The sequence below is a fragment of the Hypomesus nipponensis genome, chromosome 7 (genome assembly GCF_054491055.1).
Source record: "Hypomesus nipponensis isolate SF chromosome 7, ASM5449105v1, whole genome shotgun sequence".
Taxonomy (NCBI): domain Eukaryota; kingdom Metazoa; phylum Chordata; class Actinopteri; order Osmeriformes; family Osmeridae; genus Hypomesus; species Hypomesus nipponensis.
Window position 1 is genome coordinate 5,998,665 of NC_140367.1, and position 13,378 is coordinate 6,012,042.

The window sequence follows — 13,378 nt, forward strand, 5'->3', positions numbered from 1 at the left end:
AGCATTGGTATGTGTCTGGTCTGAGCCTGGCATGGCATGGTTTCTTACAGATGGGGGGAGGGGGGGGGGGGGGACACAGAGCCATGGTCCACAGAGCTCGATTTATAAGCAGTGAAATGCAGCCTCCTCTCTCTTGCCAAACCGCAGTATTCTCACCCGCGCTGGTCAGCATAGGCGTCTTACTATCTCTGACTCTGAATAATTCATGAAGAGTTGGTTTCGTCTTCCCCCCTCCATCCCTCTCTCATTCCCTCTTTCCCTCAGTCTTTAAACAGCTACATTTTAACAGCTAGGGGAAAGAGCCTGCCTCAATTATTCAAATGATGTACCAGCTGCTTAAAAAAGAAGACTTATTTTCTGTAGCACATGAAGTTGCGATGGGGATATTTGTGTGTGCGGATCGTTGTGTGTGTGTGTGTGTGTGTGTGTGTGTTATACGTGCATGTTCTCATGTGTAGGTGTGATTGCACTTTGAAAAGGTGATGACAGTATGTTGCTTCATGAGAACAGGGATAGAGGTAGCGTTCAGCGTCATGCTGCTCGTGGTGATAATACCATGATTGTAGCATCAAAACTTAGCTTTGATGCTAACTTTCTGTCATGCTATCACCTATAAACAAAATCTTCACAGTATAGCCTGCAGGCATAATTGGAAGTCTTCTAGTTTACTGGTTTCCCCTGTGGTGGGCTGAGCTATACTTGTATCTTTCAATTTGTGTGCTTTTATTAGATTTGGCAAAAGTAGGAGATTTAAAATTGCAACACAGAAATAGTGCCATTGGATTTCTAATCCAATATGTTCCTAACAGATGCAATCTCTCCCTCTGTCACACACACACACACACACACACACACACACACACATCTCTCACTCTGTCACACACACACACACACACACATCTCTCACTCTGTCACACACACACACACACACACACATCTCTCACTCTGTCACACACACACATGCACCCGAAAAGAAACACTACTCACTGACCCCTAAAACCCCAACCTCTCCTCCTCTCCAGTAAACCTGTCGTCCACACAGACAACATGCTCTCCTGTTGGCACAGAGTGCATCCAAGTCTTGTGTAATACTGTTATTAGGTGAGCTGTTTGTGGTTCTGTCTCTACTATGACACATGCCACTTGTTCTGTCCTGCCCTGCCGTGCCCTGTCCTGTCCTGCCAGAGTAATGACTAACTGGTGACAGTGAATAGTCATGGGCCAATAGGATTACTGTTCTCCTCAATTCTGCTGCCAAACATTGTCTGTGTGTCTAGATTGAAAAACTTGTTCCAGTGTTGTGGATTTTCTTATGAAAGATGAAAGCTGCAAGTCACAATGGACCTGATGGAAAAGGGATGTTGGGTAGGAAAAGGCAAACACATTCTCACACTGTGCTTGTCAAACAAGCTTTACTCAGACATGATTTCACTGTGCGTGTGTGTATGCACACGTGTATGCGTGTGCACACACGCAAGCGCTGTGCGAGGTGACGTCAGCTTTGTCAGCAGGACAATAAGAGGGTGTGTGTGTGTGTGTGTGTGTGTGTGTGTGTGTGTGTCTCCCATCAGTGCTCCCTCTCTTGGCCTGGGCCTCGTCTTTCATTCAGTGGAGCAGAGGAAGTCCCCTACACGTACAGCTGTGGACGACCGCTGAGTGATCTCATGGGGGAGATAAAGCAGATCTATATGGATGCTGTTAATCGTCATCATTATGCTTTAGTCCAACTGTTAACCGCTCTCTCAATTGACTGTTGACTGATATCTTTCTCACGGGGATTAAGGATCAAATGAAGTGATTGTTGGCTGACCACATGCTATTTGTGTGTGTTCATGCCCATGTTGTATAGCATACATTTAGTACATCAAATGTTCCTACCACTCCTTCTGCAGTTGCAGGCAGTCCAGTCTCGAGAGACAGACAGAGACACAATGCACACACTTGGCACAATGAACGTAGCTCAGACAGGGAAGCTACGTAATAATGAGCATGAAAGGCCTGCTGCACTTGTTTCACTAAGAAAGAGATGGGGAGAGGGAGAAGGAGAGGGAGAAGGAGAAGGGGAGAGAGAGGGAGAGAGAGAGAGGCAGAGAGAGGCAGAGAGAGGGAGAAGGAGAGGGGGAGAGAGAGGCAGAGAGAGGCAGAGAGAGGCAGAGGGGGGGTAATCGAAGCACTGGAAAAAGTGAAACAAATGGCAGTTTAACAAAAACGTGTCATCCCAGATTCACTTGTCCTTCCTCTCTGCAATGCTCTGTCAAAATGTATTCACTGGATACTCAGTGGTGTCCAAGGCCATACTGAAATATTTGGCTGGACTAGGCTAGACTGTAGCAATCTAGTAGTAGCTAGGCAATGTTGTTGTCCTTCCCTGGTCCCACCCAGAGAGGAAGCTAGCACCTCAAAGCCCTGCTGCCTTACAGGATGGCCCTGTTCTTTAGAAGTGATAACAGCATTTTAGCCTCTTCAGCCAATCCCTCACTGACCCAGCTATTTCCTGTAACCATGATGGAAGAGATATGGCAGAGGCAGCAGTAGTCTCTCTTTCTCTCGTTGTTTTACCTTGGAATTCTCTCTCTCTCTCTCTCTCTCTCTCTCTCTCTCTCTCTCTCTCTCTCTCTCTCTATGTCTCTCTATCTCTCTCTCTCTCTAATGGGTTAGATCATCAGTTTGTAATGAGACTGTAATGAAAACACTTTATCAACATGCTGTCAATCCCTCTCCCTCCCCTTATCCTCCTTCTTCATGAGTGTGTGTTTCTCCTACCCCAGTCTCTCTCTCTGTCTCTCTCTCCCCTCGCTTTTTAGTCTGTCTGATGTATTCAATAGACCCTGTTGTTGTGTTTGTGTTGGGGTGTGGAATGTTGTGAGTGGGACAGACTTGCTCCTGAAGTCAGACTCTCTCTCTCTCTCTCTCTCTCTCTCTCTCTCTCTCTCTCTCTCTCTCTCTCTCTCTCTCTCTCTCTCTCTCTCTCTCTCTCTCTCTCTCTCTCTCTCTCTCTCTCTCTCTCTCTCTCTCTCTCTCTCTCTCTCTCTCTCTCTCTCTCTCTCTCTCTCTCTCTCTCTCTCTCTCTCTCTCTCTCTCTCTCTCTCTCTCTCTCTCTCTCTCTCTCTCTCTCTCCGTGGTTCTCTCACTCATACTCCCCCCTCAATGAGTAAACAAACAGCTGCATTGTGACAAAGGCCCTCTAACTCAACCACTGATCTCACTCCTCCTCTCTCTCTCTTTCCCTCTGGTTCCTCTTTCTCTCGCTGGTACAGTAGATGGTTGCCTTAGTGAAACAGGTGCTCGCATGGACAGAGCTGGTTGTCTCTGTGTGTGTGTGTGTGTAGATGATGAAAAACTGATGGGTGTGTATAGACTGGGCCACCATTAGTGATGCGTACGAAGGCTCTGACAGAATTGGAAAATTCCATAGAGGCTGTCTCAAGAGGTAAGTCTGTAATTGAGATTGTTTGTTTGTATGTGGGTAGACTAAATGGTTGAGATAATAACCGAGACACTGCTAAAATAAGTGTAATATTGACCCACAATGTCAGCCAGTCAATGAGTTGTCGTGGAAGCGCTAGGAATGCTGAATGACGTCATGGTGACTGGTGTTCTAGGAATCAGTGTGATATGGTCTGGAACAGACTGGAACATGTTTACCATGTCAATGTGTAGCACATCCAGTTCATCTGAATGATGATTCTGTTAGTTCTCAATCCTGTTTGTCTACTGTACCTTATGATGTGTGACTCTGAATACACACATACACATTGTACTTGTATTACATTCAAACTCTAAACGTGTATATAGCATATACTGAACACTTCTGTTCATATTTAATAATTCAGCAGATACTTTTATTCAGAGCAATGTAAACAGTGGGACTTGCAATGCTATACAGAACATTAAGATGGAGCTGATTGTTTCTTCATGTCTGTCTGTGTGTGTGTGTGTCTGTGTAGGCTTTTGTTGTCACTGAGGTGAGCAGGGCCTGCGCGCCTGGTCGAGTCCTGGGGCGTTCTGATTGGCTTAGCAAAGGCAGCAGACAAGGAAGTTGACAGAGGATGAACAAAGTGAAGCGTGAACTAAGAACAAAGGACAGGAAATTAGTTCTTCTCCAATCACATATTCCATTATCATTACTATTGGTGCTCTGAGCAGATGGGAGGGAGGGGGAGGGGGGGGGGGGTCTGTGAGTGGGGGAGAACATCAAGGACTCCTGATTATGGAAAACAAAGCCAAGTGCTGCTCCTGGAGTAGACCGGAGCCATGAGGTCTGTCACTACACATTGTTGTCATTGTTGTGTTGTTCATAGTAACAGAAACGGCCTTTAGGAGTACAACCATATAGTTTGAGAGAGAGACATACGAACAAATATAGAAAAACATAGACGTTGGCATTACATCTGCAATCTTGATAAACAGAGGATGAAACTTTTCTCATGAAGGCTAACAGAGACAACATACTGACTGAGGTAGGAAGATTAGACCAAAAAGGGTTCTGTTCTTTGGTCATCTATCAGTGACTGATTCCAGTTGTCTCTTAAGAGGTTTTGTGGTGACAGATTTAAACTCTGATGTCTGACATGTTGTTTTCTGAGTGAGCTTGATGCGTGCGGGGGGTGGCTGGGTGGTCCCTGTGACAGGTGGATAAGTGCAGGAGAGCGAGGGTTGTGTGCGGGTGGGTGGGGGGGTTACATGGTAATAACCACTCAGTCATTACAGAGACATTTTAAACGCAGCTGGAGATGGAAGTGACTTGCAGTCGACACCGCCCTCTTTGTAGGAGGGAGGCCACGAAAGGATGGAGAGGAGGAGAGGGATGGAGGGAGCGTGGGAGGAGGTAGAAGGGCAGCAGAGTCGGGGGTCTGACCAGGTAAAGGGCGAGAGTATAGGCGGAGGAGGAGAGAGAATGAGCATCAGGGCAGCGTGTTGTAGACAGAGAGTGAGGGAGTTGTGTGTGATCGTCCATGGTTCTCCTGGGTCTTCATCGGAGGGGGGGGGTTGCAAAGAGCACACACGGTAACACTGGAAGGCACATTGACCGGAAACCTACACCCAAACTCTGCTAGAATACTCTCTTGTCACACACACACACATAAAAAACATACAGAAATTGTCACGGATGCCAGCGCAATTTCCAGAGCATGAAAGACTCTAATTGCGTTGAGCCTAAGTCCAGCCCATGCAGAATACTAATGTCTGATGGGGGGTTCTTGCTAAGACGAGACTTTACCACAGAAACACTCAAGCCCGTTTACCCAGAATTCCAATGCATTGCGCCATGGGAACCACGGCCCCCTTGGGTGGGAAAGCAACATTATTTGTTTATTTGCTGTGACTCCAGACTGCGTCTTTTTGTAGTGTCCCCAGCCTGTGGCCTCTCTCTCTCTCTCTCTCTCTCTCTCTCTCTCTCTCTCTCTCTCTCTCTCTCTCTCTCTCTCTCTCTCTCTGAGGGCTGTTGGCAGCTCATGGTGACATGCCTTTCACTGTGACACACATTCCCGCCATCCTGTCATAAAAATTCTGGCTGGCTCAATAGGAGCACGTTTGTTCGGACGTATTGGAATTCCGGTCAGCCGCCCCCTGTTGAACCCAGGAGACCAGGGAGGAAGTGGAGTAGAGACGGAATGGAATACTTCCTGTCGAACACCACTGAAGTAAAAACGGAATTAGAAAACTGCAAAAACCACGTATCCCATTATGCTTTATTTCCTGTGAGGTACTATAAAGTACTTGTTTAACCCTCCTATTGTAGACTATTCTGTCAATTACCTTTGGGTCACTATGACCCAGGGTCCAATTTATTTCAACTCAACTATGCCATATAGATTCAAGACTAGAGGCATTGCTTAATTTGTGGCAGCTACACCGAAAGTGTCATTTTGTATTATTATTCCTCAAATTAAAATGTTTAGGTTTGATTTAGGAAGTGACTAAGGCCACATACTTAGATCAATGTTTTATATAATTTTCTTAGGTTTGATTTTGATAAATGTTCTATTGTAAATGTAATTCAATTTATGGTTGGTGATATTACACAAACCCTTGAGTTAAAATCTAGGGTTATTTGTTTATCGTGTATATCACCAGGGATTCCCCTCACGCGCACACACAGATATACGCATTCTCTCAAAAACACCCCCTCTCAACCTGCCTGATATGCATTTGTGTAGTCGAGCGATCAGCAGAGAATATCAAAGAAGAAAAAAATGCCAGTGCTTGGGTCCTTGCCTGGAAACATGGATCATCTCCCAATGTGAACACACACACACACAGACCATTCCCATTTCACACTGCTATGCTGTGTGCCAACCAAATACCTAAATACCTACTGGTAGGATTTTTTTCTAAGAGGCTGAAGCCAGGTCAGAGAAGCTGCCTGTAGCTCCTCCCTGTGTCTAGGGCTCTAGATCAGGTTAGAGAAGCTGCCTGTAGCTCCTCCCTGTGTCTAGGGCTCTAGATCAGGTTAGAGAAGCTGCCTGTAGCTCCTCCCTGTGTCTAGGGCTCTAGATCAGGTTAGAGAAGCTGTCTGTAGCTCCTCCCTGTGTCTAGGGCTCTAGATCAGTGGGATGCAGTCTCTCAGCCCTACGTGCCTCTCACCCTAACCCTGAGTAAACATGCCGTACACTTAGAGTACAGTCCCTGCCAGCTTTGTTAACCTGTTTCCTGTGTTTGGAACTGGTGGATTCAGGAAGTGTGTTTGCGTACATTTGTGTGTGTGTGTGTGCGGGGGGGGGGGGGGGGTTGTGTTGGTTATGCCTCATGCATGAATTCCTTACTAATGATGCCAGTGTCTCTCTCCCTCCCTCTCCCCTCCAATGATGCCAGTGTCTCTCTCCCTCCCTCTCCCCTCCAATGATGCCAGTGTCTCTCTCCCTCCCTCTCCCCTCACATAAGAATGTCTCTTTATTACACCTTTATTTCCCCAGAAAGAAAATTTGAAGACATTTTTCTAAGAAAATACAGAAAATGTATTACTAATGTTTCTATCTCTCTTCCCCCCTCTCTCTCTCTCTCTCTCTCACACACACACACAGCGTCTGATAAGGAGCAGGATGCTGCAGTAAAGCTTGAGCAGGAGCGAGCTGAGATTGTGGCCAAATATGACAAGGTAGGAACATCCTGGAACCCACTCCTAAACCACCAGATGTTTTTTCCTTCACTTGGTCTCCTCACTCATTTAGGTCCTTTGAATATTGTCATCTTATCTGCTGGCTTTGGGTCAGCCAATAGTGTGTGTGTGTGTGTGTGTGTGTGTGTGTGTGTGTGTGTGTGTGTGTGTGTGTGTGTGTGTGTGTGTGTGTGTGTGTGTGTGTGTGTGTGTGTGTGTGTGTGTGTGTGTGTGTGTGAGATTCCCATATAATTGCCCATCGACCCTGGTGTCTCCACAGACAGCCTTTGTCCCTGGTTTCTAAATTAGCCATTTTAATTTTGTCTGGATGTATAATGAAGCACGCTCATTAAGGAAGGAGAGATGGAGGGATGGAGGGGAGGAGATGAGGGGGGGGGGGGGGTGGGCATTGTGACACTGAGTTTAATTATATTATGATGTTTGACCCTGATCACAAGAAGAATCCATTTTCTGGGTTCAGCGAGGCAGAGCGGGTCCAATCAGAACCATATCAGTGTCACCATTACTGTCGCCGAGTTCTTTAATGGGGTCTGTTATCAAAACAGAGCACACAGACAGAACTCTGCTAATAGATGTGGTGTTGAAGTTGATGGTGTTTGGGATTCATGAAGACACTTCGGTGTCACTGGTGTTTCACTTTGTAACGCTTTCTGTGTTTTTATTTGTGCTGGAACACCAGACACACATGGGAACACCAGACACACATGTCCTGACATTGATTTAGAGCTGCAAGAGTGTTTTCTTTATGTGTGTGTGCGTGTGCGTGTGCGTGTGCGTGCGCGTGCGTGTGTGTGTTCGTGTGTGTGTGTGTGTGTGTTTGTGTAAAAGAGTATGCCGTTTCCAGATGACGTGGATATCAGACACTGTCTGTTTCTCTCTCAACTGACGTGTCCTTCAAGCTTCTGTGTGTGTGTGTGTGTGTGTGTGCATTCATGTTCGGGTCCCCATCCTCTGCCTGAGGACTGAGAAGAGTCTCTTATTCATCCCAGATGTGTGTTTATTTTAGCCGGCTTCTGCTGAAGTGTGGCTTCAGAGAAGACAAGACATGTATTTAGAGTCCACCTCAAAAGGCTGGACATCCTAACACTGGAGGTTCATATGGTGTGTATGTGTCTGGACATCCTAACACTGGAGGTTCATATGGTGTGTATGTGTCTGGACATCCTAACACTGGAGGTTCATATGGTGTGTATGTGTCTGGACATCCTAACACTGGAGGTTCATATGGTGTGTATGTGTCTGGACATCCTAACACTGGAGGTTCATATGATGTGTATGTGTCTGGACATCCTAACACTGGAGGTTCATATGGTGTGTATGTGTCTGGACATCCTAACACTGGAGGTTCATATGGTGTGTATGTGTCTGGACATCCTAACACTGGAGGTTCATATGGTGTGGATGTGTCTGGACATCCTAACACTGGAGGTTCATATGGTGTGTATGTGTCTGGACATCCTAACACTGGAGGTTCATATGGTGTGTATGTGTCTGGACATCCTAACACTGGAGGTTCATATGGTGTGTATGTGTCTGGACATCCTAACACTGGAGGTTCATATGGTGTGTATGTGTCCGTCCTTACCTCCCAGTTCCAGCTCCTTCCCTCTTGCACCATCACAATTTTATTCTCTCACACTTTCGTTTGCATGTCGTCCTCCCTCCCTCCTTCCCCTCGGCCAGGCGGTGTCTGACTCCTAATTTCACACCTGTTAGCTGTACAGACACATGCGCACACTCTCAAACACACACACACACAATCACGACTCTCAAGGGCACCGTAGACCGCCTCCGACAGACATGCCGTTCATGAAAAGGTTGATCGTCCATGATGGTGTGGTGCCACGGGGCAGGAGGGCATTGCAGCCCTGCGTCTGTTGAGCCGCAGTGTTGCTCCAGTGCTGAATGCACACATCCAGACATCATTTGTCTGTATTCAGTCTCATTTGTGCTGCATTAAGAGGGTATTCTCTTCCCCATAGAATGACCTTTAAGTGCACCTAGATCTGCTGTCTGATTGGTATTCCTGGCGTTACCCACGATGCACTCTGATTGCAGGGGAAGGAGGGAGCCACAGTGGAACCCTGGGAGGATGCAAACTTCGACCTGTACAAAGTCATCGACCGCTTCGGGTTCCTACAGTAAGATTAAACACACACACACACACACACACACACACACAAACACACGCAAACATACTGTGCATACACATCCACCTAAGGACAAGCTCCATCACTATCAGTTCTGATGTACAGTCTAAATGAGCTCAAGTTGGCTTCAAAGTTCGCTTCAAAGCACACTGAGTAAACAATGGTGCTTCTTTGAAAAACCGATATCTACAAAGACAAGGGTGTGTTGAGTCTGCAAGTGTGTCTTGTGGCTTGTCTGAGTGTGTGAAGGTAAGTGTGTGTATGCCAGTGTGTATGCCTGCAAGAATGTGTTTGTGTAAGGCTGTGTGTGCATGTGTGGCAGTGGTTTTGGCAGTGATAGAGGTGGTGTTGCATGGCTCTTAAACAGCAGTGTCAAAACAGAGAGATATATATATATATATATATAGGCTGGCACATGAGCCAGGAAGCTGTTGGGTTAGCCACAATGACAGGGTACCAGTTCAGTAGCTGCAGCCCAGGAACAGAGCCCCTGTCTGGGGGAGCCTGACCAGAGCCCCAGCTGGCTAGGTGGAGAGTAAGAGAGGGGCCCAAGGTTAATGCCATGGTCGTGGAGAATAAGGGGGTGGAGGGTGTTGGAGAGTCCCAAAGGGAAGCCTCAACCTTGGGAAGACATAGAGGTAGGTGTTTCTGTTCCTAAATGACGAGGGCTCATTGAGCGATGGAGACCGACCAACTCCAGCTTCTCTGTGTTTCCTGTGTAGGCCAGAGGTCAGGAGTGGTCACGGCAGTCCCAGGGTGACCACACAGGAAGTAGAGACTGTGACTGCCGTCTTCCTTCCTTTAGTAAACCTCAGATCTAATATATGTTGGACCGGTCGTGGAGACCCTTTTTCCCACTGTCCTATCACATGTAGGTCTGTTAGACTCTAAACGGAGCAATGAGACAGGGAAAGAAAAAAGGACGTGTGAAAGTATTTGGACAGAGCTCCTTGGTGATGTGACTGTTTGCTGGCTAACACAAGAAGAGATGGACAATGTCGAGGCAGAAGCAGAGAACAGATATCCTACCTAGACAGCCATGTCAGATTTGATATTTAAATAAGGAAGACTTTGTTGGCATCCTCACAATATGAACTGTCGGCAATAGAAGCGTTTGAGGCAGTCAGAGAGGAGGAAGGCTATAATCTGTGACTTCCTGTTTGTGTGGCTGCTTACAAGTTTCACGTTCCTCCTCTTTGATTTAAGTCAACGAGTTACACAAGCAATGGTCAGGACACAGTTTATATGTTCCATCAGTCCTCATCCTGTTAGGAAAATATTCAACTCAGAATTAATTAACCATAACCTGTCTTGTTTATGACATGAGGCATGGTTTACGATGAGGAAAACATTGCATCTTATCAAGAGAAAGAATACTTTTACCTTGACAGAAAGACAGGCTTATGAGAGCTGCCACCCACCTCTCAAAGTTAAATGTATCACATGTAAATTGTTGAGGATTAGTCTATCTCGTTAAGCTCATAGTCAAATAATGATGTGTGATTTGCATATGTTGAGAAGAGGCAGATGTCTAAAAATAAAATGTGGGATTCTAGACATGTAACACCCTTTTAGTTCTAACATCTAATGTTTCTCTCTCTCTCTCTATTGCCTCTGTCTCTATTGCCTCTGTCTCTATTGCCTCCCTGTCTTTCTCCAGTGAGAATGAACTACCGTCCGATGACTCGGTTGAAGTGAGGGTGAGTGACACCAACTGAAACCCCCCCAGCTCCTACTGCCCTGCAAGACATGTCTGTCCCTCTACATTCCCCTCCATGCACATGTCCTTCACAGCTGAGAACAAGCAAAGAGTCTGATTCACACAAGGACAATGATCCCTGATTACTATTGTGGGAGTGTGGTTGCTTAGTAATCATGCTGTCTGTATAATCTGTGGACAGTCGTGAGTTCTCTGCAATCTCCCATGCTGATGGTGCCTTGTTGTCTATTGTCAGTGTTCATCAACAATGTCACAGTAATGAAGAAATATTAACGTGTCACTTCCTGTGGCTCCCACAGCAAAAAACCTCCCAGGAGCTGGAGAGGACAACAAAATGGTTGAAGATGCTCAAGAGCTGGGATAAATACAAGAACAGTGACAAGGTGAGAGCCTCTCTCTCTCTCTCTCTTCATCACCTCACTCTGTTGACTTCACATCTTGTAGGAAAATCTATCACCACTTCAGCTGTCGAATTTTACATTCCACATTCCTGTCGTCCTTTCTCCCGTCCTTTCTCCCTTGCTTCTCTCCTCTGATAGTAACACATGTAAGGGAGTCCCACCCTCAAGGGCATTTAGAAGAAGTCTCTCTCTCTGTCTGTCTCTCTCTCTTTTCTAGCTGTCCTCATTGGTGCTTGATGGAGGTACATCTGCAGTGTTGTAGGGGCTGGGCAGGGGGCTTGTGTTGTGTTCTCCTGGTGTTAGAAGGGGACGCAAGGGGAGCTTGTGATGTCATAGCTAAGGGAGCGTGACAGCCTTGCTTTCTCTCATTTTCCTCTCATCCGTTTAAAGAAGTGTGTGACATCCACGCATCCCTCTCCTCTTTCTCTTTCTCACTTGCTATCTCCCTCTGGCTCCCTCCCTCCCTTTTCTTCATCCCTCTTTGCCATCTCTTTCATCCCCCTCTTTCTGTCTTTCTCCCAACGTCTCTCCTCCTCCCTCCTCTCTCTTTCTCTCCCTCTCTCCCCATCTCTCTCTCTCTCTCTCTCTCTCTCTCTCTCTCGTGTTGACAGAGGGAACAGTGGTGTCTCAGGTAGTAATCAAGTTGTGGTTCGCTGCATCTCTCCTGAGCAGAGCAAGACAGCTATCCTGGAGAAACAGCTGCAATGCAGCCACTCGACAGGACGTCCTCTGACTCCAGCTGTAGTGGAGAAATAGCTGTCACCAGCATGGTTGTTATTAGCTAGGACATGAGAGATGACCAGTCCTTGTGAACGGCAAGTTGGAGCCATTCGTTATGTTTAGCATTATCAAGTCATAGCACCTTGGTAAAGGTTACTACTTTGAGAGCATCTTTTTACGATAATGTGCAAGGTTATATGGAGTTATTGGTGTGTGTTGCTAAGGTTATCAAAGGTTCTTAGTGTCTATTAGGAGTCTATTAAGTGTGAAGCAGGGCGGGACTGATCTAGGTCTGTGTGGGGGAGGAGAGTGGAGCAGGGGAGGGGAGCAGCCAAGCTGACCAGCTCTGAGCTCTGGGTCCTGGGCCGAGGTGGCCTTGAGACAGCCAATCAATGGACCAGATGGAGAGGACTGTGGAGTGCAGTGGGCAGAGAGGACCTCTTCACTGGCGGGGAGATTAGACACACACACACACACAGTGAAGGATGATTAGTCAAACAGATTGTAGTCATTGACTTCCCCATCAGAGCCTAATTACAAGGCTGTCGCCCAGTAGTCACTATGAGCCCCCAGTGTTTTATCTGCTATAGGGACAATAACCCATTACATGCTCAGGCTGGGCAAGGGAAGACTGCTTTAACACACACACACACACACAACATCATGCACTCTCATGCACTCACATGCAGCATATCTACATGATGTAACTCGTGATGTGATTCATGACCTCATTATTACCCTTCGCCGGTCATTTGCTACCTCTCCTTTCAAACCCATCCCTTTGTTTCTCCCTCTCTCTCCTCCCTCTCTCCATCTGTGTTGACTTGATAAGTCAGGCAGATACATTAAAACATGTCGTGGCCATAGATCAACTGTGAGAGAGACACAGAGAGACACAGAGAGACACAGAGAGACACAGAGAGACACAGAGAGACACAGAGAGACACAGAGAGTCACAGAGAGTCACAGAGAGTCACAGAGAGTCACAGAGAGTCACAGAGAGTCACAGAGAGACACAGAGAGACACAGAGAGACACAGAGAGTCACAGAGAGTCACAGAGAGTCACAGAGAGTCACAGAGAGTCACAGAGAGTCACAGAGAGTCACAGAGAGACACAGAGAGACACAGAGAGACACAGAGAGACACAGAGAGACACAGAGAGACACAGAGAGACACAGAGAGAGACACAGAGAGAGACACAGAGAGAGACACAGAGAGAGACACAGAGAGAGACACTGAGAGACACTGAGAGACACTGAGAGAGAC

General features: G+C 46.7%; 1 protein-coding gene and 1 long non-coding RNA gene across 4 annotated transcripts in view; both read left to right on the top strand.

Moving 5' to 3' along the window:
* The window catches only part of usp6nl (USP6 N-terminal like), a 40,165-nt gene that overhangs the window by 17,468 nt on the left and 9,319 nt on the right, over positions 1 to 13,378 (top strand). For 2 of the 3 annotated variants that reach the window (XM_084701241.1, XM_084701239.1), the window contains 4 exons: positions 7,026 to 7,099; positions 9,179 to 9,261; positions 10,931 to 10,970; positions 11,290 to 11,373. In XM_084701241.1, coding sequence (XP_084557367.1) covers positions 7,026 to 7,099; positions 9,179 to 9,261; positions 10,931 to 10,970; positions 11,290 to 11,373 — 281 coding nt within the window. Of the gene's footprint in view, positions 1 to 3,148; positions 3,431 to 7,025; positions 7,100 to 9,178; positions 9,262 to 10,930; positions 10,971 to 11,289; positions 11,374 to 13,378 lie in introns of those variants that run through there. The other variant, XM_084701240.1, reaches the window with a different exon arrangement.
* LOC146276460 (uncharacterized) lies at positions 1,207 to 1,693 on the top strand. The gene is made up of 2 exons (XR_014762409.1): positions 1,207 to 1,365; positions 1,572 to 1,693. It is a non-coding gene; the product is annotated as an uncharacterized LOC146276460 (long non-coding RNA).